At 37.3% G+C, this 26,323-nt stretch overlaps 1 protein-coding gene across 1 annotated transcript in view; it reads right to left on the bottom strand.

Annotated features, from left to right (window-relative positions):
• ZFHX4 (zinc finger homeobox 4) overlaps positions 1-26,323 on the bottom strand; it is a 178,690-nt gene that overhangs the window by 24,032 nt on the left and 128,335 nt on the right. The window contains exon 5 of the mRNA XM_004427129.3: positions 7,664-7,732. Within this exon, the coding sequence (XP_004427186.2) occupies positions 7,664-7,732 (69 nt within the window). The remainder of the gene's footprint in view (positions 1-7,663; positions 7,733-26,323) is intronic.

Here is a 26,323-nt window from a genome sequence, read left to right on the forward strand (position 1 = left end):
AAAAAAAAGCGGGGGGAGTCAGGCAATTCTGTCCTTTCAATAGCAGAACCTTCGAAACAACATGGACCCACTGTACCACGGACTTGGATAGATGGCAGAACAAAACAAATTCTTGGAGAAATTTCTTAGTGAAATAATGTGATAACGATGGGTTAAATATAAGTCAGGTGTTCTTCCTGCCTTTAGTCCCCACACCCCAGAGGAATTCCTTGGAATTTGCCAGAGTAAGGTCTCAAAACTTCAGTTAAGGTTGGGATTTTTTTTTTCTATAGGGGGAGCTATACAGGGCAAAGGACATAAGAAGGTGTACTTCTATGACAACCACATCACCCCACACCTCATTCACGGGTTCACACCAGCTAGATTACATGGAAATCCTCATAGTAACTCAACCCGATTTAATTATTCTGTAAATCTTAGCTATGCTGCTGCTGGTGGATTAATCTGTTTATGCAGTTAGCCTCTATGCTGGGTCTGTGTCGCACTAATCCGTGAAAGGCCCACTGTTCTCTTTCATCCTGCGATCATTTGTCTCTCACTGTGCTGATGTCACATTTTAATGAATTTTTAGCAATCTGAGTAATGCCAGATAACCAGACTCACAACTCCCCACAGCATGGCACGCTGTTTTCATTGCAGCACAAAAAATAAAAACCATGTTCCCCTGTTCAGGTAGGAATTACATAAATTAGGAGAAGAAGGTAAAATGGGATTTGAAGCACCAGGCTGCTCAATTTCATAAAATCTTTAATGACCATAGAAATTAACCCTGGAAAGGCAAAAGGTCATCGGCACACATTTGCATACACTCTTCTATTTGCTTTTGATAAGCAGAGCTTTTATGCAGAGAACATGATACAATTAACCCTTCAATAACCATACAAAACGCTGCCACGGACATTTTAAGTGTCAAGCATTAACTGGAAATTACACACTGCATAAAATTTTCATTGCAAATGCTATAGTGATTGAAAGGGGAAATCGTGGCCCTCTCCACACCCCATGTTTTATTAATAACGTTCTGACAGAAGAATGAAATATCCACTGTCATATGTAGCAGCTGAGCACAAAAAAAAAATTGCTATTTAGTGGCTCACTCATCAGCCATGCTCTGCAACCACGGAAGTAGAAAACAACAGAAGGGGGCAGTTTTGGGCTCAACGGGGGGAAACTCCCAAAAGCTAAGGGGAAAACAAGGACATTTAATACATTCGAATTAAGAGTTTGTTTCAACTGTGAGTCCTCCAAGGCACCATCCAAATCCATTTCTTCCATATTTGCACTTTGCCACTGCACAAAAGCAGAGGGGAGGTCCTTGTGAGGGTCTGTCATCTGGGGGTTCAGGGGAAGCTCTCCTTTCAGGCAAATACACATGGAAATTTTACTTTAAGAAGAGAGAACCCACACTTCTGATGGCTCTAGCCTGCTTTCACCCATCAGTGATAATTACTGATCAAACAGAGGCTCCCTCCTCCCAGAATGGGGACAGCCTGAGTGGGGACAGCGGCCTTGCTCGGTTTGGAAGGCTGAGATCATGACTGGATTGGGCTGTGTCCCTGCCAAGTCCACACACGTGACGCGACATCCAGTGTCAGGCTCGCGACCTACAACAGCCCACGGCAATTACTCTTCAACTCATCCCGAGGAAGGATGTGAGCCTTCTTTGAGTAGATTTACTGGACCTTTCCCCCAGGGCTGGAAAATGAAGTGTCAGAGTACTACTGAGTGTCCTTATCTTGAGGCGACATAAAATTGTAAGGGCTATCGCAACTCACATTAATAAAACATTGTGTGTCAGGAGAAGAAAACGAAAATTATGAAGGTACTCAAAGAAAAACTACAGTATAATCTGGGTCTCCTCAGACAGTTTTGCAGGGTCTTCTTCATTTTCTAGGATGTGTTGTAAGTGTGAGAGAAATTCCCAGACATGTTCTTCTATACATCACTGTGGTGTCTGACCTCAGCCTGACCCTGGCAACAGTTTGAGAAATCTGAATGTGAACAAAGACTCTGTGTCAGCAGCAGGGGAAGATTGTGGGATAGACTCTCCCCATCAACTTAATCGCAAACAGCAGTTCTGAGGCCATAACTTCACCCGGCTCTTCCAAGCCACAACTCATAACCTCAAGAGGTGGATTTACCCGCATGGCCTCTGCTTCTGCGACTTTCTTTCCCCCTCTCTTTTCTGGTTCCTCCTTTGAAGTAGGCAGGCAATTAGCTCTAATGCTCAAGCAATTCAGACCTGTTTTGTGGTTTAGAAGGTGAAAGCTGTTTATTACAGGTAGGCTCTTTGGAGCCATAGAATTTTGAGAATTTTTAATCAGGCAAAAAACAATCAAAGGGTAACCTATATACCCCATAAAGTTTCATACAAGTCAGGAAAAAAGGTCACTTTCATTCTTGAGACTTTTTGAAATAAATTTGACATTCATTTCACAAATAGACTTTAGAGTCAAGAGTATTAACGTGGAGAAACCACTTTCTCTAGAAAAATTGTAGGTTGGATTTGGGGTTAAGGAAGGAGTGGCTGGGCCGGCCCCGTGGCTTGGCGGTTAAGTGCTTGCGCTCTGCTGCTGGTGGCCCGGGTTCGGATCCCGGGTGCGCACCGAGGCGCCGCTTCTCCGGCCATGCTGAGGCCGAGTCCCACGTACAGCAACTAGAAGGATGTGCAGCTATGACATACAACTATCTACTGGGGCTTTGGGGGGAAAGAAAATAAATAAATAAAATCTTTAAAAAAAAAAAAAAAAAAAAAAAAAAGGAAGGAGTGGCTATATTCTAATTCTCGTACCACATTTCCTCAATTGTAAAATGCCATAAAATGTAAAATGCTTTATAGGAAATATATACATGTATATATATGGCATTAAATGTATTGAAGGGATGCCTTAGAACTGAGGGAAATTACATAAAATTCCATTACATAAAATTCTAAAATAAAGATACTAAGGTATATAAAATTCCAAAATAAAGATATTAAAGTATACAAAATTCCAAAATAAAGATACTAAAGTATATAAAATTCCAAAATAAAGATGCTAAAGCCGTTTTCATTTTCATCAATAAGCTTCTTTACCAATATATTACATGCAATAATAATGAAAGTCTTATAGCATTTCATAATTCTGTTGTATTCACAGTATATGTATTTTTAATTATTCTTTTGCCTCATGGAATATAAAAAATACAGTATTTATTCATGAGCTAAACTTTATGATATGAATGTACTTAAGCTTAAAATGTGCATTAGGCTTCAGTAGAACCTCCCAATTTTCAGATAAATGATAATACATTTTTATTTTAAAATGATTCAAAATAATAGGAAGAAGACAAAATAATACTGTAGTCTTAGATTATAGAAGTATGGTACAATTAACTTCCCTTAGCATTTTTATCATGTCTAAAATGAATCTTATAAGTTACTCTACACATACCCATAAACTATATTTAAAAGCAAAGTTTTTGAAAGACCAGCTTAGAGTAGTTTCATTTGAACAATAAAAATGATTGGAAAATCACTATTAATGTATTCTGTGAAATTATAAAGATGCTAAAGCCGTTTTCATTTTCATCAATGTTTCTTCACCAATATATTACATGCAATAATAATGACAGTACAATTTTTAAGCAAATCTACTTAAGTGATATCCCTCTGATCTAAGCACCAGCCAATTGTGCTTAGTTCTCATTGCTTTATTATACAATTGGGTTTGGGAACTCTCTGAGTCTTCTAAGGAAAACACTGCATACTTTTTAAGCCCATGGAGTAATCATGTAAAGAGGAAGCAGAGAAGAGTAACTTAAACATCTTTATTTTTATATACTGAGCATCTCTTCAAGACACCTAGCTTATAAGAATTCTTGCCTGGATTCTCCCATTGTCTCTGGTCCAGTACCCTCTCACCTCCAGATCTATCCTCCATATAATCTACTTAAATCTGACTTCCCTACTTAAAATCTTTCAGTGACTCCCACTGAAAGAAATACCTCAATATAAAGAAAAACCTCAATCTTCTGTACATGGCAAGAATACCTCTAAGATACCTGGTCCTTGCCTACCACTCCAGTCTCACCTTTCTTCACATCCTATCCTTCCTAGCATTTAATGCTCAAGAATAGTCTTCTCAAACTTTAGGGCATCAGAATCACCTGGAAGACTTGTTAAAACACAGATTGCTGGGCTCTACCCCTAGAGTTTCTGATTCAGTAGCTTTAGAGGGAGCCTGAGAATCTGCACCTCTAAGTTCCCAGGGACCACATTTTGAGAACCACTGTGTAGAAACACGCAACTGTTATTAATGCCCTCTTCCTCCCTATTAAGACATACCATTATAGTTCCTTGTCTTATTTAGAACAACTTTTCTCCACTATATAACTCCCACTTTTCCTTCAAGCCCAGCTTGGGAAATACCAGTTTCATCATCTGTAAAAATGGAGTTAATAATACCTACCTCATGAGTTTGTTATAAGATAATGTATAAAAACCAGTCAGCATAGAGCTTAACACAAAATAAAAGTATTAAAAAATGCTAGTTGTATTACTGCTACTATTTGCTTCTTTCTCTAGAAAGTCTTCCCTGAATATTGAGCTAGGATTAGTGTTTCTAGATAAGTTTTTTTTTCTTTTCTTTTCCTTGTGCATTGATGTCAAACCACTTACCCTATATGTGGAAATTACCTACTTCCCCTATTTGGTACACCTCTACTGAAAATAGAGAATATCTTATTTCTCTTTGTGCCAGAAGCACCGGGAACAGTGCCTGGAATATAGTAGGCAGGCAATACATGTTAGTTGGAACACTGAATTGAATTTAGAAAGCAAAATTGGGAGAAGAAAAGGAGAAGTCCAGACTCAATGCCGTTTCTCTATTCTCCTTCAATAAAACTTAAAAGGAGTATTTGTTTGATTTGGTTTGGTTTCGGTCTGGTTTGAGTTTTTTTGCATTTTCTCTTTCTACTAAATCACATTCATTATTCAACCCTCTCCAGACTGGCTTCACACCAAGTGCTCTTCTCAAAGCCACCAATGGCTTCCATGCTGTGAAATCCAACAGTCACTTTTCTGTCTACATCTTACTTAACTTTCTTTGCTCAACAGATGTTACTCCCTTCTCCTTAAAAAACTTCCCTTTCTTGAATTTCATTCCATAAGACTACTGCCATTTTCATCCTACTTCTCTGAAAATTTCTTCTTATTCCCTTTTTCTGAGGCCTCCTCCATTAATAATCTAAATATTGGAGTGTCTCCAGCCTTGGTCCTAAGCCCTGTTCTCTTCTCTACCTACTTCTCTATCTACAAAAAAGAATGTTTAACTTGGGGAAAAATAATGACCTCCATAGATAATCTCATCCAGATGCATGGCTTTAAATTTTTATATCTCCATTTGGATGTCTAGAAGGTATATCAAAGCTCATATGCCCAAATCAGAGCTCTTGATCCCCCCTCAACACACCTCACTCTATTTCTCCCCAGTCTCCATCATCTCAGTTAATGGTACCACCATCCACCAAAAGCAAGAGTCCTCCTTGACTCCTCTCTTTCCCTCTCATAATCATACAATCCATCAGCAAGTCCCATTAATTCTAATTGCAAAATATTTAGTATACACTAAATCCATCTACTTCTTTACATTGCCGTTGCCAGTACCCTTAATTGCTTACCTGTATCTTGAAATGGTCTCATAACTAAGATCTGCTTTTGCTTTCCTACAATTTATTCTATACATCCGAATAAAATAAAGCCACTCTCCTGTTTGAACCCTGCCATAGCTTCCTATTTCACTTAGAATAACATATCAACTCCATGCTATGGTTGAAATGATCAGGACTTTGCCTATGTTTATGACCTCACCTTATGCTGCTCTTCTCCTCACTCACTAATCTCTTTCCACGTTAGCCTTCTTGCCCTTCCTGGAATATGACCAACTTCTTCCCACCTCTGTCTGGAATGCATTTCCCCAGATTCTGCCTAATTGGCTCCTTTTCATTATGTAGGACTCAGCTCACTGTCACTTCCTCAGAGGACTTCTCTGACCACCACTTCTAAAGCAGCACATCACCTGTCACACAGGTGGGTCCTCAGACGTTAGAGGGAATCGCTATCACACAGAGGGCTTGTTAAACCACAGATTGCCGGGCCCCATCCTCTGTGTTACTGATTCAGTTAGCGTGGAGTGGGGCCCAAGAATTCACATTCTTACGAGTTCCCAAGTTGTGCGGATGCTGCTTGTAAGGGAATCACACTTGGAGAACCTCTGCTCTAGCACATTACCTCCTTCACTTCCTTCATCACGTTTACTGCGATCTGAAAATAACTTATTTATTTGTAGAGAAATATTGTCTAAAAATGGGGAAACTCGTTTGTCTTATTCATAACTTATGCCCAGCAATCCCTGGCACTAATATTTTGAGTGAAATTGATGAGTCCTAGTTTTCTTACTTGAGGTAACTAGGTCTATGGTACGACATCAATTGAGATGGAGAAAACAGAAAAAATGGTTTTGCATAAAAGAGAAGTTCAATTTGGAATTGGTTATATTTGACTTCTCTGTAGAGCATTTCCATGAGAATATCCAGAAGGCGTGGAAGTATCTACATATGATGCTTCTCAGACAGCTTGAGATGAAAATGTAGATTTTGGTGTCTTTGTTTACAAAACAACAAAGAAATTTATTGACAGAGAATGGTCTCTCTTTCTTTTGACGTTTTTATCATAGTCTTCGTTTTTGCCCTATTACTTCCAATCTGGTCATTAATGAAATCTTTTGATCGGTGTGAGGTGGGAGAGGGGAACCGGGTTTACGTTATTTTATCTTAAATATGCTCTCTAGTTTTCTAGGGAAAAATAACATAAAATAAAAAAGCATTCATGAGACACGCATAGGTGAAGGTAAACTTAATTTTGAAAAATTTTTTAAGAGGAAAGTCCTGACTTTATATTGGAGGAATGTTTTTACTTGCAAAACTTTTTTTAAGTACTTCAATACCCCATTATGAATGTGAAGGACTTTTTATAATCATTTTTTTCCAAGGTAGCACATTATTATTCCAATTGTATAAATCTGGAAACTGGGATCATGCTTATATAAGCAGAAATAATGAGGTGTGTTGGAGCAACGTGGGTGAATTTCCTCTTAAATTATCTGAATATAATGCAGCTAAGAAAGCAGAGCCGTCATTTTTTAACACACACATACACATGCAAAGCACAGCGTCGAGTAAATGTGTTGACATGGCTGCACAAAATCCAATCAACTCATTAATTGCCAAAAATAACTCCACTGACCAGGTTGTGTGACTTGGGAAAAAATAATATCTGGCAAAAATAACTCCACCAACTAGGTTGTCTGAATTGAGGAAAAATAATATCTGGATTGTTGACTTATACTTTGTATAAAACTAACCATTTAGGTAAAACTTCATAGTGTATAAATGTAGATGTGAGAAATTATCCAGCAGGAGTTATTTATTCTTTAAGAAGTTATTTTACATATGTGTCTAAATATTGGCTATATTTGATTTTGCTTTTAACTTATTTGTAAAAGTGATCTGATCAGATCTAATTACAGCAGTTCCAGAGATATATTTATTACATAACTTGTGAGAGTAACAAATGTAGTTCATTTAGGACAGAAAAGATTTTGAGAAGGAATAGAGCAGTTACCTGTGGTTGCTCTCAACTGCTGCTCAGCAAGGTCATCCTCACAGGTCCTGGCTCCCAAAGAGGCAGTTTCTGCAGAGGACATCAGAGTGAAAGGTAATCAGCACACCACATCCAGCTCTGAAGTCATAGCCTATGTCACAAGGACCCAAAATTTGGCATTCAAAGAGATAAGCATCAGGTGAGTCTCCAGCACAACTTACATCCTAGTGAGCAGTGGTTGGCAAAACACAACGAGTCCAGGCAATAGTAAGCTTAGATCTAATTCCCACTGATCAGCAGCACACAACAAATACAATAATACAGATAAAATATGGAAGCAGGAAAGGCTCATTCTGATTTTTACCACTTGGATATCTGGCCAAGCCTACATTATAGGATTATGTGTTACAAGGACAATGGCTCATTACATAAATCATGAGCATACTTTCACTTCTCTGCCAAGGTAAGGAAAAAGAAACCCTCAACATAGGATAGCTGATGTGAGAGACCAAAGCAAAAAACAAGCACTTGAGGAAATCTGAAGAATATGTCCAAGTCATCAATAAATCCACATTTTTATTCTGATCTCTTATGGGAGCTACAGAGCAGAAATGCCATCAATGTGCTGGTTTGCAAAACTCAACCCCAAACACAAATCATTATTTGCTTCTAACTCCATTCTTCTTCTGTGTTCCCCGTTGTAGGGAAATCTGTAAAAATCGAGACCTCAGAAATCACCTTCAACACCTTGTTCTTTCTCCACACCTAGTCATCACGTGCTGTTGATTTCATTTTACGATGTCCCTTCTCATGTGTTTCTCTATTCCTCTGTCATCTCTTTCCTGACAGCTTTAATAGCCTCCACAACAAACGCCCTGTCTCGAATTCCTGGTCTTTCCAATCTAATTTCTCATAATATCCAAGAGCTATCTTTCAAGAATACAGAACTGCTTGAGTACACAGCTCTACCACTTTCTAGGTATGGGACCTTAGGTATATTACCTAACCTTTCTAAGCCTCAATTCCCTCATTCGTAAAATGCAGGTGTAATTGCATAAATAAGCAACAATTGTGAGAGAAAATAATACAAATAGAGGTAAAACGTGATATGGTCTTCAAAGTGAGAAAAGGTCAGAACTTATTGAGAGATTAAAAAAGTTGTCACACAATTCTTATACTGCCAAAAAGACTCATGTGTATCTAATACTTCCAGGCAAGAGCATCTCTGGTTGACTCTGAAGGCTTTAATTAAACAAATAATTAACCTTGAAAATAGAAGTGCACACCAAGGCACTATTATTGCATTTACTAATTGTTTTTGCTGCTATGTATGAAAGCTTTGGCCTTTGGTGGTAAACTATTTAAAAACAATACAATCATAATAAATATTCAGGGCCCTCTCCCCAACAACAACAACAAAAAACCATTACATTTTCTTGTAACTATATCTTAAATTAGTCTTGACAGGAAGAATTTATCCCCAGTCCTTACTTATAAATCCAGGAATAACTTCCAAATAAATCACAATATTGATGTCCATCCAATATGTCACTCATGAAGCCCACCTTCTTCCTCTTGGCAACCTCTCATATCTTTATGCCTTGATCAATCTTATTCCTTTTACTTTTTGAATGTCTTTTTGTTCTTCTCCTGTTAAATTTTTATTCTTTCAGCAAAATCCAAAGCAAGTGTCACCTCTTCTGTGCTCCCATAACAATTAGCTTATACACGTTTCAGCACTTATGATGTATTGTGATCATTTTTTACATGATCTATGTATATTTCCCCAGTAAATTGGGAGTTCTTGGAGAATTTTCATCTTCACAGATTCCCAACTAAGGAGAGAGTGAGGCTTATCGAAGTCACCTACGACACTTTTATTCAAAATACTAATCTACACCCTATACCCTGAAACAGGTGAATCTCAAGATGAGAATTTTATAAAAGCTTTCCAGAGCCTCCAGACTCTAAATTCAAAGCTCTTTTATACCAAAAACAGATACTAATTCCAGTTAAATACATATAAATGTGTGTATAAAACCATTTCTTTCTCTCTTTTCTAGCAAAAAATACACAATTCATCAAAGAATCTTTACCATTCTGTACACAGGCATACATCAATGTATCAAATAGTCTTATTCAAATAAATATTAGTAATACCTAAGTGAATTTGACCAACTGACTGTAGTCCTTAAAGAGTTATGAAAATAAAAATAAAACAATGACAACTTATTAAGTTTATATCTCTGCCAGGCACTGTGATAAGCTATTTGTGTAAAAAGTCATGTAATCCTCACAATAAAATCAGGAGGTAATTATTAAGCCTTATTTACAAATCAGGAGACTGGGGCTCATAGACATTAAGGTAACTTGCCCTGGGTCACCAAGTTTGAAACTGACAGAGCCTGGAATGAAACCCAGGTCGGCCTGGTATAAAAGTCTGTGAAATTCTGGGTGTGTCCAGTTGTAATAACACATATTTAGGAGCCTGTAAAGATTTTCCTATCTTTGTGAAGGCCAGAAACCAAGTGAGGAAAAAAAAAGAAAGCAAGTTTTCACTAGTCCTGCGAAAATTCTGATATTTCATAAAAGATTTACATTCCTTGAATATAAATGTAACCAAATAATAGTTTGGTGCCACACAGAAATTTCATTTGATAGTGATTTAAGGAAATGTACAAAATGTCAAATCCAGAAACTGTTATTTAATCTCACAAATTAGGTTACGTGGCACTTGGAGACCGCTCCAATGAGAGTGACTTGTGCAAATAATTTTATAAAGGAATGTAATTCAGTATGCCACAGAATTCTTTTTAGATTCCCAACAATGTTACTCCCTTTATACAAATGATATAAATATTTTAATAAAGGAGCTTTTAACTTATCAAATTGATTAATCTGTACTTTTCTGCCTGTGTAAAATGAAATGTTTAAAACTTAGTAAAGATACATAGCATCTTTCAATATTTCACTTTAATAATTGCTCTGTAATAACAAATCTGACTGCTGTTAACATAATCTGTCTCTTTTGCTGGTGATTTAATTAGATTACTAATTTGTGTTCTCTAGCACCTGACCTTTCTGGTTTAATGCTATTAAAAAATAATACCACTGACTTAGTTTATCTAGTATTCTACCCTGTTCTTTCTATTCAGTGATGATCACACTTTTGAAAATGGTACCAAATTACTCTATTTTAATTAACACAATGTGAGAGTAGCTGGCCGCATTTTCTACGGAACAGTATATTGATCATCACAATCACCATCATCAACAACAACACTTTACAGAGTATTTGCTCTGTTCGAGGTACTGACTGACACCCCTTATATGCACTAGGACACCCCTAACAAGTGATGGATCTGTGTGATTTGAACCCACACAGTTTTATTTCAGGAATAGTTCTCTTAACCCAAATGATATACTGAGCCATATTATTATGATTATTATTATTGTGAGGAAGATCAGCCCTGAGCTAACATCTGTTGCCAATCCTCGTCATTTTTGCTGAGGAAGATTGGCCCTAGGCTAATATCCATGCCCATCTTCCTCTACTTTATATGGGACGCCTGCCACAGCATGGCTTGACAAGCTTTGTGTAGGTCTACACCCAGGATCTGAACCTGCATACCCTGGGCTGCCGAAGAGGAGCGTGCCAACTTAACCGCTACACCACCGGGCCGGCCCCCAGGAGCCCTATTTTTAAAATCTTAAAAGTAGCTTTCTTTTTTATTTTGCAATTATTTCTCATGTTCATTTTTCTCATTCTAAATTTGCTAACCACTTATTCCCATAGCCTAACCCAAATGGTTACATCTCCAATGATAACACTTAAAACCTAAACTTTAATGTTCCCATTCCCATTAATTATGGAAAGTTCTCACCACAGCTCTCTCTCATTTCCTTGCACTGCCACACATACTCACAAGCTCATCTATCTCATTACTCCTTGTCACCTGTCCCCTCCCTTATATGAATTATATCGACTCTGGTCACTAAACTGATAACTTTCAGGCATTTAATCTGTTCAAAAATCATCAAGTTCTCATTTGGCAAATCTTGTTTTTTCCCCTGCTAATTGGAATAATATTTTTTATAAACTATAATCAACACACATTTAATGGTCATGGAAAGATCTGGAATTTTTTGTTTTCTTAAATAGTCTAGATACGTAAACAGACAATTCTAAGTTTAAGATTGTTGTGATTTGGGAATAAATCTAATCTAATCTGCACTTGACGATCACAACAGCCATGTGTTTTTTATATTCTAATCAGCAAAATTTGGGAAGCATTTGGTACAAGTTCAGTGGAAACTGGAATTTTAAAAATAATGGGTGAATGTTTAAGCTGCCAAGTATAGTACTTAGACAGTATTTGCCTACAAAACTTCCACATCTCACCCTCTTCCACTGATTGGTTAATGCATTAAATAATAAAGTGTATCACTATTTTTCGCAAAATGTTTAGCACATAAAATGAAAAATATACCTCCAAACAGAATAAATATTAAGCCAACTGGTCTGAACTAACAAAGAGAAAGAAAAACATTTTCTGTAGTCCTAGGTAACATTTTGAGTTCCACTTTACTTTCATCCATTAAAAAAAAAGTGAGCCTAATTCTTCTTTTTTAATTGGAGAATAAGACTACATTCTCAAACTGATCCACAAGTTTCAACAACCCTTCTAGCTCCTTCTCCTTATTTCCCTTTTGAAGCCCCTCCCACCTCTAGCACAGCTCTGTGACTCATTGTAAAAGGATATTTTAGAGACTCTGAATACAGACGAGAAGATAGTTGCAGTTCTGTAAATATCAAAATAATAAGCTAACATTTGTTAAAAAACCTGTTAAGTGCTAAGCACATAACATAACATTTCCTTACTCAATCCTCACGGTAAATCTGTAACAGAAATACCATTGCTTTTGTGGAAGACATACGATATCACAGCTCAGACATTTTAAGCAAATTTTTTCCAAAAGCACAGAGCAGCAGAGGTAGGATTTGAACTGAGTCTGATGCCAAAGCTCTGTACTCTCCCCTGAACAGTGCTGCCTCCAGGCAGCCCCCAGGAATCCTGGGCCAGGAACTCTAAAAATTCTGAATTTCCTACTTCCTAAAAAAAAACCAGCTCAAATTCCTTCAAAGCAAATCCACCACAACAAGATCAATATTTAGAAGAACAAATCAAATTCAACATTTACTATGATCTTGGTAGTTTACATTTTAATAAAGACTTCCGTACTTGCTTGTGCATTGCAAAAGGGAAGCCTGTTTTCAGATGAAGTGAGTTTGCAATTAAAAATGGTTTCAAGTGGTCTTCTCCATCCTTTTCCTCTGTGGATGCAAAGAGTGCTCTTCTAAAAAGCTGAGCAACTCAGCATGCTACCAAATGGTTTTGAGTAACCAAGCAACATCATCTTTGTTGACCTGCAGTGCCTTCTCTTAAATTATTTCTTCTAGGCAGTAATACATTGAAGCGCATTGGATGCTCTGGTGTCAATTATCTGAATGGGGCTGGATTTGTAATTTTTTATTTTCTGGAAAAGTAAATCTCCTTTGCCCTGCCCTGTCTGATTTTACCCAGAAGTTATTTTTATATAGTAAGGGAGTAGTATCTCCTGGGGCCTCTAGGCCAGGAATGTGTGATCACTTCTTTCTGCTTCTGGAATCATCTATGACCTCAGTGTAATGGGACCTCAAAATAATTTAATAAATTCCTGATATCAATTAGTTTCAATAAATTACTCATACATCTTCTTAGTGTCTCATATTTTAAAGTGCTCTTACTGAAATACTTTTTCTTAAATTTACTAATTCCTAATACATTTCTCCATATAAGATTCTGTTGTATTTGGTTGTTCTGAAATTAAAAGATTGAACATCTAATATCGTAATTTAGGGATAATATCATGTTCCCTTCTAGCAACCAGTTGCCCAGTTATCTAGACTTAGGTCCATAGAGAATTTGTCACAATCTCTCTTTATATCATCTAAAACAATTTTCATTCCTTAGCATATTTTGTTGGCATTGCTAGGTTGCTCATCAACATAGGAAACACCTCTGGCCCACACACTGATCCCTACCCTACCTAATAACAGCCTATGCTCATGGGGAGCACTGGCTATTTATTTCAACCCTTTGCTTTATACCTCACAGTTAGGTTTTAATCCATGAAAAAGTCTACTTTCTACTCCACAGATACCAAGTTTTCTGAATAGCCTCATAATAGATCAAAAGCCTTTTGAAGTTATTTTTTTAAATAGAAAAGAAAATACATATTTATCCAGTAGTGCATCTTTATCATTATTTCCTTTAACTCTTTCCAAGACTCCTTATGAGGGTATTACTTACCCTCAGGGAAGCTGAATTTCTTGGTCTCGGTCATGTTATTTGGTTCTTGAGAGCTTCTATAACTTCTCTTATACTTTCACCTCAAAGACTTCTGCAATGATAGGTGCCTCCCTCTAAGAATGCATGTTTTTATATTACTACAACAATTACAGAGTTGAATCAGTTTCACGATTTTTAAAAGAAATGTTTTCTGTAATCCGTAATGATTTCATAATTCCCAAGATTTTATTTCAATCACATTCAATGAGTTACTTGGGCCTACTTCTTTGGAGCCATTATCCATGAAACCATCCTTTACTCTTGCTGTGGAAAACCAGAGAATGTAACCCAGTGTTGAAATAATGGTCAACTTTTTTTTAACTATCTGAGATTCATTCTCTTTGCTTGAAAGTTTGGGCAAGCAAAGATAAAAGGTAAGACATGGGTGACATAAAAATTGCCCACTTCTGCTACAGCTCTCTGGCCTTTAGAAGCCTGTGTTGTTCAAAAAACTATTTCATTAGGAAAATATTGACAACTCCTATGTATATGTTTGTGTTGGGGGAAAAAAACACACACTTAAGAACAAAATACGCTTGGGCTTAAATCCCAGCTCCCCCACTTCCCAGCTATTCGACCGTGCAAGTCACTCAGCCCCCCTGAAATTCCGGACCCTATATGTGAAAACAGAAACAAAGATTTCAGGGTGTAATAAGGAAGAAAGTTAATGAGTATAAAGTGTCTAGTACTGAGTAAGTAGTAGTTGTATGCATGTATGATTCTTCTCTGGCTTTGGTCTATCCTGCTGAATACAAGTTATTCAAAGAAAAGACTACATCAATTTGGTATTATGGCTTTTTAGATTATATTTATATGTAATGTACTCTCTGTCCATCAGTTAAGTTACTGTTTTAAGCCCTTAAAATATCACTATTATTTGTGTAGATATTTTGGAAATAGCCAATGTTAACAAGACTAAACATTGGTTTCCTACACAGTGTAGTTTGAAAGGTTTTTTTTTAATCCCTAAGCAAATTTTACATACACTGCAATAAAAGTGGTCTGTGTACCAAGTTGTAAAGACTGTTCAGTTCACACTGGTTTGGCCATTTACAAAAGTAGTAGCGAAGAAAATAAACTCTAAAGGACTGGGAGTGATATCCAAGTCAGTCTCAGGTTTTCTCTCGCAAGAGAGGGATCCTCCCCTCCCCTACTCCAAATCCCCACCAACAGCCATCTATTAAGAGAAAAACTTAACAAGGAGTCACAAACAATCTCAGAATATATGGGTCTGCAAATGTGGCAGTGTCCAAAACTCTAAAAATCTCCATTTGTACACAAACATTGGATTTGTGTAGTTTTCTAGATTCCTTGCACTGCAGTCACCTAAATCATATGTCCTACTGAACACATCATCAAAGCACAAAACATCTGTTTTTGCTCCAAAGCAATTCATAATGAATCAAAGACAATATTTTAGAGCTTTCACGAAGGCAAGTTAAATGGGAAAGATATGAAATAGGAATTAAAACTCTGGATTCGGTCTGTGTAAAACAGATCTATTAATGTTTTGGAGCCAGTCTTCTTGTTGTAAAGTGGGGATAAAGTTATCTCTTCTGCTTGCCACACCACGTCATTGTAAGGATGAAAGGTAACTTCTTGTTATCACCACCTCCACGTGATTGTGCAAAACAAGGAAATACAATCTTTGTACTACACTTTCTAAATATTTAATGTCTTAAGTATGCTCACATGGAATGCTCCACTACTACTTATAATAAACTATTCTATACAGTTATATATATGGGGGAAATTATTGCTTCCCATGTGCAGGTTTATTTATTTTGTGAATTATATATGGCCATAAGAGAAAATCCTCAGATGACTAGATCGATTCTTTTTATCAACGCTATAATTGTTGAAATAAATTTACCATTAACCTAAGACGCAGAAAACTTTCCTAAATTATATGTAAATAATTCTTGGATTTTCACTGTTTGGAGTTTTATACATTTCAGCACATTAGGAAAGGTCAAATTTATATAGTCCTATACCTCAAATTACACTTATGAGAATTGACCTAGGCAATGATGGATACAAACATAAGTGAAATAAATCTGGAAAGGGAAAGTTAGTGAAAGTGTGCATAGCCCCAGAAAAGGAAGATTAGAAAGGCTAGGTTGGAGCCAAGACGGAAAAATGTACTATTGAAACCTGCTATGAACTTTCAAGACAATACTTATGCATACCCATGAAATGTTTATTTAATAAATCATTCATTAATGAGCAAACAGATTGATGAGATTTGGCATATTGCTTTCTTTGGACTGCATTAGCAGTATAAAAAATGTTTTCTGAGACATAGCCAATTTTTTTTTCCTTTGGCTGAATGCAAGTATTGGCAAAGGGTCCCTTGATCTTGGGAAAGTGAAAGTTTTAAGCAAGGGGTGCCATGATCATATTTGCATCTTTGGGATCCTGTGCAGAGGATGGAACAGAGGAGGAGGAGTTTTGTTGTTGGAAAAAAAAAAAAAGGATGCTGGAACATTCATTGTACTACAATCAATTACTGTCTAGAAGAAATCATGGATAAAGGAAGAACAGTGATTCCATTACAGAGAAAAGGAATATTAAAAAGCCCAAGATTAGGGTGAGGGGAAAGATGATGAGATCAATTTTGGACATGAATTAGAGTAGAGTTGTTCAGTAAACATTTAAGTTTGTGGAACTAGATCTTGGAAGAGAAATCTGAGTTGAAAATATTTGGAAGCAGTAATAACTAAGACTCGTGAGTAAACGACACTTCTCAGGAAGAACACATAGAGTATGGAAGATGAGAGCTGAGGACAGAACTCTCAGGAAGGAAAATTAAGAAGTAAGTAGCACTGAAGATTACTGAAAGATGATAAAAGATAATGACAGAGTACAAGGAGATAGGCACAGGAGTCTGGAGTGATTGGCAAAACAGTGACAAAAGGAAAAGACCTTTTCCAGAATTTTGAGGCACAAGAGTGAAATTACACAGAGAAGTCACACAATATAAGGCACTGGTGACATTGTGAGAGATGATGGTGGTTTGGACCAAAGATGCAGTAGGGGAACTTCTGTATATTTCAAAAGAGGAGTAGATAGGACTTGCCAATGGGTTTGATGAGGAAAGCGAGAGAACAAGAAGATTCAAAGATGATTCCAATGTTTTTTGCCGAAGAAATTAGAAGAATGGAGATGCCATTTACAGAGATGAGGAAAAATGCAGGTGGAACAAGTTGGGAGGGAGGAGAGGTTTGGAGTCAGTGGCTTAGAACATGTTTAGTTTGAGATGCCCTATTTATATATCCAAGTAAAGGTGTCAAGTAGGCAGATGTGGGGGTGGGGGCAGAGAGGGAGAGAGAAAGAGAGATAGGAAAGAAGGAAGAAAAGAAGGGAAGACAGGAGGGAGGGAGGGAGTAAGGAAGGAAGGGAGAGGTCAACAAATTAATGGTAGTGTAACTCCTTGAGATGAGATTGAATAAGATCACCTAGAGAATGAGGGTCGATGATTGAACCTGGGATACACTCCTAAACCGGGGCATACTAAAGCAGGAGACACTATGAACAGTCCACTTCAGCATTGACATTGTTTAGAATCACCAGTGAATGGTAAATAATAATTAAACGTGCTAACTTTCAGTCAGTTTTATTACTGTTTTTAAATTCCATATAGGGAATGCTCCCTCTTTATTGCTTGCACTGGGGTGGAACACTCCCACTGCTCCCTCCCCAAATAAGAAGGAACCAGTGAGGAAGACTGAGCAAGAATAGTCAGTGATGTAGGAGAAGATCTAGAGAGAACAGGGCGTGCAAAGGCTAGTGAAAGACACATTTCAAAAAGAAGGAAGAGGTCAACTTGTTAAAAGCTGCTGGTTGGTCTAGTCAGATGAGGACTAGATGATTCTTTGAGGAGTTTTGCTATAAAAAGAATCAGAGAAATGGAGCAGTATGTGGGAATGAGCTAGTGGTGAGGGCAAAATTAGTGATGCAGGAGAGAGTGAGGCAGTGACAGGTGTCATAGGATGGATCTCATAGGATCCATATGGGTGTGGATTTCTGAAGAACAGTGGGAATGGGGATGGAAGTCAAATTATCACAGAAGTGACTGGAAGTCAGGCTAGGATTTATCATCCTCATGAAGTTGGAGACTATCAGGATCGTGACAAGAAATGAGGAGGAGAGTTGGGAGGGTAGGAAGGGCAGAGAAGAGGAAACAGGTGCCAAAATGAACAAGAATGATGTAAAACAGGGACAACTAAAGAAGGTCATAGAGCAGAACCCATTTTGTTTTAGCATATAAAATATTTTTATTGTCTTATTACTAACACACAACAGCAGAAATCATTTTTGTTGAGTAAGATTTCACTAGCAATCCTGTCTATCCACAAGCCAAGACCACTACTTTTTCATTGTAGATATTATGGAGGCTATATAAGCAATAAAATTATATCAACAAAAATGAAAACCTTGCAGAACATAAACAGTTCCCTATTAAACTCTTCAGTTAAGTTTTATGTCAATACTATCACATTGTATTTTTCATAATCTTTCTAAGTTTAATCAGAAAAAACTTATATACACAACTCACAGACCACATGCATTTTAGGATTTCGGTAGAAGAGAATGAAAAGGTCTCAAAAATATGTGGGGATTTGGTCCATTAAATTTGCTGTCATGACTAACTACATAAAGGAACTCATCACCATCACTAATATATGATAATAGTAAATAGTGGGGAAAACCGAACTTTAATAAGTATAGACAACTCACAAAAGAGGACCAGAATTCAAATACGAAAAGGTGCAAAATAAACAAAAAGCCAGAAACAGGATCACCTTAAGAAAACAACAAGTATGTTGGGAAGGAGGAGGAGGAAGCTAGTGATAAAGAAAATGAATAATAAAAAGTAATTTAGTTCTCCTTTTATCTCATTTCTACAGACTATAAATAAAAACATCTGTAATGTGGTAAGTAATTTGAGCCAACTGCAGAATTCTCTTTTGAGGATTTTTAACACTGACATTATTAAGGATGTAGAAAGTATAGAATACATGTTTGATCAAATAAAATAAGTAACAGGAGAATAAATTACATCTTTTATATGGCTAATATTTCATACCCTTCCCATAAACACACATTGCTTTACCCTGATCTTCACATCTGTCCTCAAGAGGCAACGGATCATGTACCACCCCAAACGCTCTAGAACTCTACTTCCAGAGTGAAGAAAACTGACCTCTAATTTGCAAAGGTTGCTTGTGAGGACTGGAAATACGCAGAGCTGTGTCTGCTTTCTTTTTTTTTTTAATTTTATTTATTTATTTTTCCCCCAAAGCCCCAGTAGATAGTTATATGTCATAGCTGCATATCCTTCTAGTTGCTGTATGTGGGACGTGGCCTCAGCATGGCCAGAGAAGCAGTGCATCGGTGCGCGCCCGGGATCCGAACCCCGGGCCGCCAGCAGCAGAGCGCGTGCACTTAACCACTAAGCCATGGGGCCGGCCCAAGCTGTGTCTGCTTTCTGCAGCCACACTATACATTGTTGAGAAGTATCTCCTTATACTCAGAAAATTAGAATGTAAGAGGGTGAGGCCAACAGAATCAATTTTCATTTGTTCCATCTCTGCACCCCCATCTCCTCTGTCGTGCCCCTGAAAGGATTGTAGGGTATTTATGGATTGGTGTTGGGGCCCTTTGTTTTCCTTCCTCCTCCCAAATGCATAGAGGCAACACTGCCTTGTTAAAAGTCCTATAAATAGGAATAAATGAACTTCTTCTAACTGACCTCCAACAAAAATGGCACCTACCATGAATGGTTCATTTCACCTTGTGTACAGTTCACCTCATGACCTAGTTCTGAGTTTGTTTGTATTCATGTATCAATGAGTATTTATTGAATACTTACTATGTGCAAGATAATGCTGATAATCACCTTCTGGAAGTACAATAGAACAGTTTATAGATATTTCAGTTTAATCAATCTTTTTTACTTAGAAAGATACAAAAAAGTCCTGGACTTACATTGTTGCACGTCCCATAAAATATTTCCTCTATACTTATTCAGCATAAATGACATTAACAGGCTAACATAAATATAATCTCTAAACGGAGCCCCTAACATCGTTTTATTGAAGTTACAAAAGCCTCAGGGCTGGTCCCGTGGCGTAGTGGTTAAGTTTGTGTGCTCTGCTTCTGCAGCCTGGCGTTCGCAGGTTCGGATCCCAGGTGCGGACCTACAAACCACTCATCAAGCCATGCTGTGGCGGTGTCCCACATACAAATTGGAGGAAGACTGGCAACAGATGTTAGCTCAGGGCCAATCTTCCTCACCAAACAAACAAACAAAAAACTACAAAAGCCTCTTAAAAATCAAGATAAAAAATGACTACCTTTCTGCTAGTTCACAGAAGAAAACCTTTACAAACACATTACTTCTTCTTCCCGCTAGGTTTTTAAAGCATTGTTTGAAAGGGAAAAAGTCTTGCCTCCCTCTCAGAGCCCTTGCTTTGTGCTTTCCCCTTGCCTACTTAGTCTGAGAGGTTTCTGCCAGTCACCAAGCTTCAGATCTTTAGTGGAATCCTTGATTCTTTCATTGCTTATACTTAGTCGGTAAGTTTGTTCTGTGGATTTATTTTTAAATGCTCTTTTCTGTTTCCTAACAGTTACCTCAGTGATAGCCCCTTACTATGTCCACCACAGTGATTGTCTTGAATGAGCTTTCTGCCTCCAAACTCTCCCAACATTATCCCTCTTATACATGACTGCCAGATCGTGCTTCCTGAAACACCTCTTCAGTGATGTCATTCTTACACTCAGAAGCTTTGGTACCTTCTTATCTTCTGCCTCATCAAATCTGAACTTCTTCACTCAGCTTTCAAAGACTTCCATTGTCTCAACTCTCTAGTTAATTTTTGTCTGTTCCTCTGAAATGGTCATTATTAGGCTCTCAGTTTAGTTTCTTGCTTCTCAACACAATCTTATCAATTTTCTTTCATCTCTCAGTCTGAACTATATCATTTCCCCTCTCAAACCTAAGGACCATGCCTAAATAAATAAATAAGCAAATACATAAATAGACACAGAGACAAACAAATAAAACACTATTTCATCGTCCCAATCCTACTCATTCTTCATGTCCTAATACCTTCACTAAACACATGAATCCTACAGACCCAATGCTCCTCTGAACAATACTGAACTTGATGAAGTTCCCTAAAATGTCATAATTTGTCTGGCTTATTGGGTCAAGTACATTGATTCTGTCTTCTAGGCTAGCTTCTAAACTTCTTGAGGGCAGGGAACTTCTATTCTTCTGTCTCTCCCAAGACCAGGCCAAATGCCACAGCCACAGCTGTTGCCTAAGGGATCCCTCTCAAGCGGTTTCTATAATCAATAATGGCAGCAAGGAAGAAGAATCTTCCAGGTAATAGAGTCTTTCTTCTCCATTCATTCTAATCTGTTTCCAGTTAATTCATCACACATTTGCCACCTTTGCTATTAGATGCAAGTAGTTGGTATTCTCTCTCAAAGGTAAAAAAGCTTAAAATCCTACTGGAAGAGGCTAAAGAGGGAGAAAAGTTCTTTGATGTATATGCTGGCTTTGTTAGCAATCTTTCTCCTTTTCTGTCTCACAACTGTTATTCATTGTAGAAACGCGTTACCCTCCACCATTTTCCTCTCGCTAGTCCCTTCTCGTGACTGCCTTCTGAATATATAAGTCAGATGCATTTAATTCTTTGAAGTCTAAGCACATTCTTGCTTGAAACAAAAGCTGTAGAGGATGAAATAAGAGTATACAATTATTGCAAAGTGGCAATAAAATCACCTCCCCACATTCCCTTGAGAACCATGGTCAGGGAAGATCTGGCTGAGGGCTGAGACAGACTGTCGACTTGACTTGTAATTTTATGAACTATGATCATGTGGACAAGAAAATATCTTCAAAGGGTCAATATCATTTCTGTAAATGGGAAGGAGACTGAGTGTGAAAAGACTGCTTTGAACTAGGCTTAAAAAGAAAAAAACTTGTGAGCAAATATCAATAGTACTTTCTCAATTTCTCTCTTTTTTTTCCTTTAAAAGGGCTTTTTTTTAAGTGAGGAAATTGCAGTTAAAAATTATTTTATAGCCCTTAAAATGAAAACATTTGCCTATTAAGCTCTAACGACCTACAATATTCTATCTGTAAAGCATCATTTGGCCCCCTGCTGTTTCATTTAACTTTAGCTGAACCTTTTTTTATTGCTTCCTAATCTACCCTAATTTGCCTAAACCCCTTATTTGCCATTTCTCAAACTGTTTGTTTACATCTCACTGGAAATGTGTAACAATAACACAGGGCTTTAAGGACCAGAAATAATGATAGATTTAGACACATAATTTTACTTCACTGCATAAAAGATTCAAATTAACACACATTCACTCAGAGCCCACTAGGTGACAAGGGCCATGTTTGGCTAGGAGATACTAAGACGAAAACAACTGGTGCCTTCCAGGAGTCTGAATCTGGAGGAGGAGACAAAATAGAAACAACCACCAGCACTCGGGAAGTGATATGCCGGTAGTAGGAGCCAAGCGTTCTTGACACAAAAGAACAGAGAACAATTAACTCTGTGGGAAAAAAAGATACCTAACGCAATAGTATCTTAGTCTATATGACATCATTTAAAAATTTTTTCTGGGGCTGGCCCTGTGGCATAGTGGTTAACTTCGAGTGCTCTGCTTTGCAGGCTGGGGTTCGAGGGTCCAGATCCCGGGTGCAGATCTACACACTGCTCATCAAGCCATGCTGTGGTGGCGTCCCACATACAAAAGAGAGGAAGATTGGCATGGATATTAGCTCAGGGACAATCTTTCTCAAGGAAAAAGAGGAAGATAGGCAAGAGATGTTAGCCCAGGGCCCATATTCCTCACCAAAAAAAAATTTTTTTCTGTTTTGGGAGAAATATATTACAGACAAATGATAAGACAAGGACAACGATCAGCTTTTAAAATCTTCCATTCAACCTATGTAAATAGCAGAATATGATAAAGATACCTCAAGCGATGCTGAATTGAGAATCAGAAGCTTGGATTGCACTATGAAATAGTTATACAATCCTGAGCAAGTCGTGAAACTGCTGAGGGACTCTATTTCCTCAGCTCGAAAGTGGGGAGCTGGACCTAAATGAGGTTTAAGGATCCTTTTGGCTCCCCTATCATCTGAACATCTGCATTTATTTTTGTCAACTAGTAAACTTGTTACAAAGCTGAGGACAAGACCGCATAAGATCGGACAATAATTCACCTTTACCTCAAATGTGTTATTTGTGCCTTTATATTTACAACCCTCTCTTTTCACATTCCCTGTCACATTATTAGTCCTTTGGTCCTTTTTATTTGCATAACCTTTGGTCCTTTTTAAAGTATATTCACATTCGTTATCTCAAGTGCTCTAACTCCACATGTGGACCATACTCCAGACTCTTCCCTCGCTCTGTTGCTAAGACATACATCTTACAACTTTCTCAATCACTCTCATTACATATTGCTCTATTATGCTTGACTCCATGCTTTTCCTCTCTCCTTTCTTCTACGAGGAACCAGATATATCATTTTCCAGCTCTTCTCTCCCCTCTTTCTCAGCTACCCATTTTTCGAAATCACTGAAGTGGATTTGTTGTGACTGAGTGCTTGAAGCCCCAAGGAGCAGAAGCACAAAGGTGACTCTGTGTACTACTTCTGTCAAGTTGATTTAGGAAAACTGTGGTTTCCTAAGATGGTTTCTTCAAAATTACGACGTCCCTGGAAGCTCTTAAGTTAGCAGCTGGTACTGTGGAAAAGCTGGTCCATGCAGCCAGGATGCTCTAGAAGCACCCATCCTACCGAGTGAGTGCATGGTCAGATTAGTGGAGGGGAGTTTCAGGAAGGACAATAAACACAGCAGTGTCAGAGACAGTGGCTCCATCTTTAGAAATACAATTTTTTTTTTTTGTGAGGAAGATCAGCTCTGAGCTAACATCCATGACAATCCTCCTCTTTTTGCTGAGGAAGACTGGCCCTGGCCAACAACTGTGCCCATCTTCCTCCACTTTATATGGGACGCCGCCACAGCATGGCCTGACAAGTGGTGCGTTGGTGCGCGCCAGGATCCGAACCAGGCTGCCAGCAGCAGAGTGCGCGCACTTAACCGCTATGCCACGGGGCCGGCGCCAGAAATACAATTTTTTAAATATAACTTAAACTATATGCTACTAGTTTTCTTTCAGGGTTCTTAAAGAACAGCATTTCTTGTTGAGGAATATTAACAACCTAGTGGAAGCTATGGACCTCCTTCCTATAAAAATGCACATATGGATAATTTCACAGGCAACAACAAGGGGTCATGGAATTCCCAGGCCCACGGATCCCAGGTTAATAAGCTGTGCACAGATAACGTAGATAAACTCTTTTGTGGGTGTTACATAACTCTAAGAAAAGTAATCTACATTCCCTCTTATCGCATTAATGTAAAACTTTTTCATTTGCCAGAAAACCAAGGATTAAGTCTTCTAATTGCGATAGTAACAACTTTTTAGTTTCTTTTTTATTTTTAATAATTATTAAAGACAATGTTATAGAATAATGCGAGTCAAGAGCAACTGTAAGTTCTCGATCAAAATTTTCTAAAAGAATACTAATTCAAATAGTAATACTAGGATACTAATTCAAATTCAACCCCAAATGAGCTGAATTCCATCTGTAGCACCCTGAGCATTCAATGGTCACTGACTTAATGCTACTTACTTCCCAATGACTTTGTCATTTACTCTGTGTGAGAAAAAGAAATAGGTTAATACCAAACCACATAGACATGTATACATGAAGACTAATTAGCTGATCATTAAGGTAAAAACAGAACAAAACTCCTCTTCAAAAGAAAAATTGATTGCATTTTTGGACAATATAAAGTCCAAAAGGAATTAACTGATTTTTTAAACTGAAATAATCAAATGTTTTAGAATCGTATACTTGTATATTGGCAAGAAACGTTACTCCTGTAGCCCAGAAGTGCCAAAGGACCTCTCCAAACACTTAAATAAATCCTTATGTAGAATATAGTTTACTAAATATAGAATAAATAACAATAACTAACAAACGTCACCTAGAGCATGTAGATTACCAGGAGCCCGTCCAAGCTTTCTGTATTACGGCTAATATTATGCATAATTTTGAGAATTTGAGTTCTAGACAAATAATATTTTCAAGAAGGCATTAAAATGACAATATGCAAAGCAGCTTCATAAAATGTAATATGCATTCTACAAAAAGTGGGAAAAATTTTTATTTGAAAACCGAACTTATGAAGATGGAAAGATTAAAGAATTCAACTTGGTTTTTTAAATAAATTTGATTTCCAGACATCCTTTTTAATTCTCCAATTCAACCACAAATTTTATCACTGAAATACCTAAGAGAAGTATGGAAACACTGAAAGATGTTCATATTTTTGGCTTACAGACTTTTGTAATGTTCTTTTTTTTCCTCTAATAAACTTGTAAATATTCTCAATCAAAACAAAGAATTTTGTCATGAGACTTTATTGAGGAAAAAAAGTGCTTTAGAAAAGTCTGGTAAAATCAAGAAATAGAATAGATTGAAAACTTATGGTATTCATTTCAAATCATCTTGAGATGGCTAAGAGCAAAGCAGCATTCTTTTTCTCCCCCTCAATGAATCCAGAAGTCAAGACTTCTCTTACAAAACACAAAATCACATAAAATACTTATCAAGAAACTTATTTTTAGAATTTTTACTTTTTTCTGTACATGATACTGATGGTATTAAAGATCCTGAGAGAGGACATAGGGCAGTCTAAAAATTGAAATTTTAAACATCGTGACAGTACCTAATCCTGACCCCACAGCCACTGCCTTTGCCTTAAACATTTGATGATATTTACCATTTACAAATATGTCAATACAGCTTAGTCGGTTCTTGGGGAAATTAATCAGATTGAATGCCATCAAATAATTTAAAAAAAAACATACTTTGCCTGCATTTGTAAATTATACAATATGTTACAGAGAAAAACACATTAGTTCAAACATTGTGTACCAATAATTCATTCATTACTCTACAACCATACAAAACCTCAACACACAACTCTCCTTTCTTTGACTCATTCAAGTTAAAAGAGGGAGATAACGCTTAAAATATTATAGATTTTTGAAGGTACACATGAAATAAATATTTATGACTATTTTACCTAATATGAGTAAGAAGCAAAAATACCAATATTTTTTTCCTCCAAAGTATATTGTTTCTTAAATTTGACTTAGCATCACTAAATGCTACTTAC

The sequence above is a fragment of the Ceratotherium simum genome, chromosome 31 (assembly GCF_057802395.1).
Source record: "Ceratotherium simum simum isolate JZ-2026a chromosome 31, ASM5780239v1, whole genome shotgun sequence".
NCBI classification, from domain to species: domain Eukaryota; kingdom Metazoa; phylum Chordata; class Mammalia; order Perissodactyla; family Rhinocerotidae; genus Ceratotherium; species Ceratotherium simum.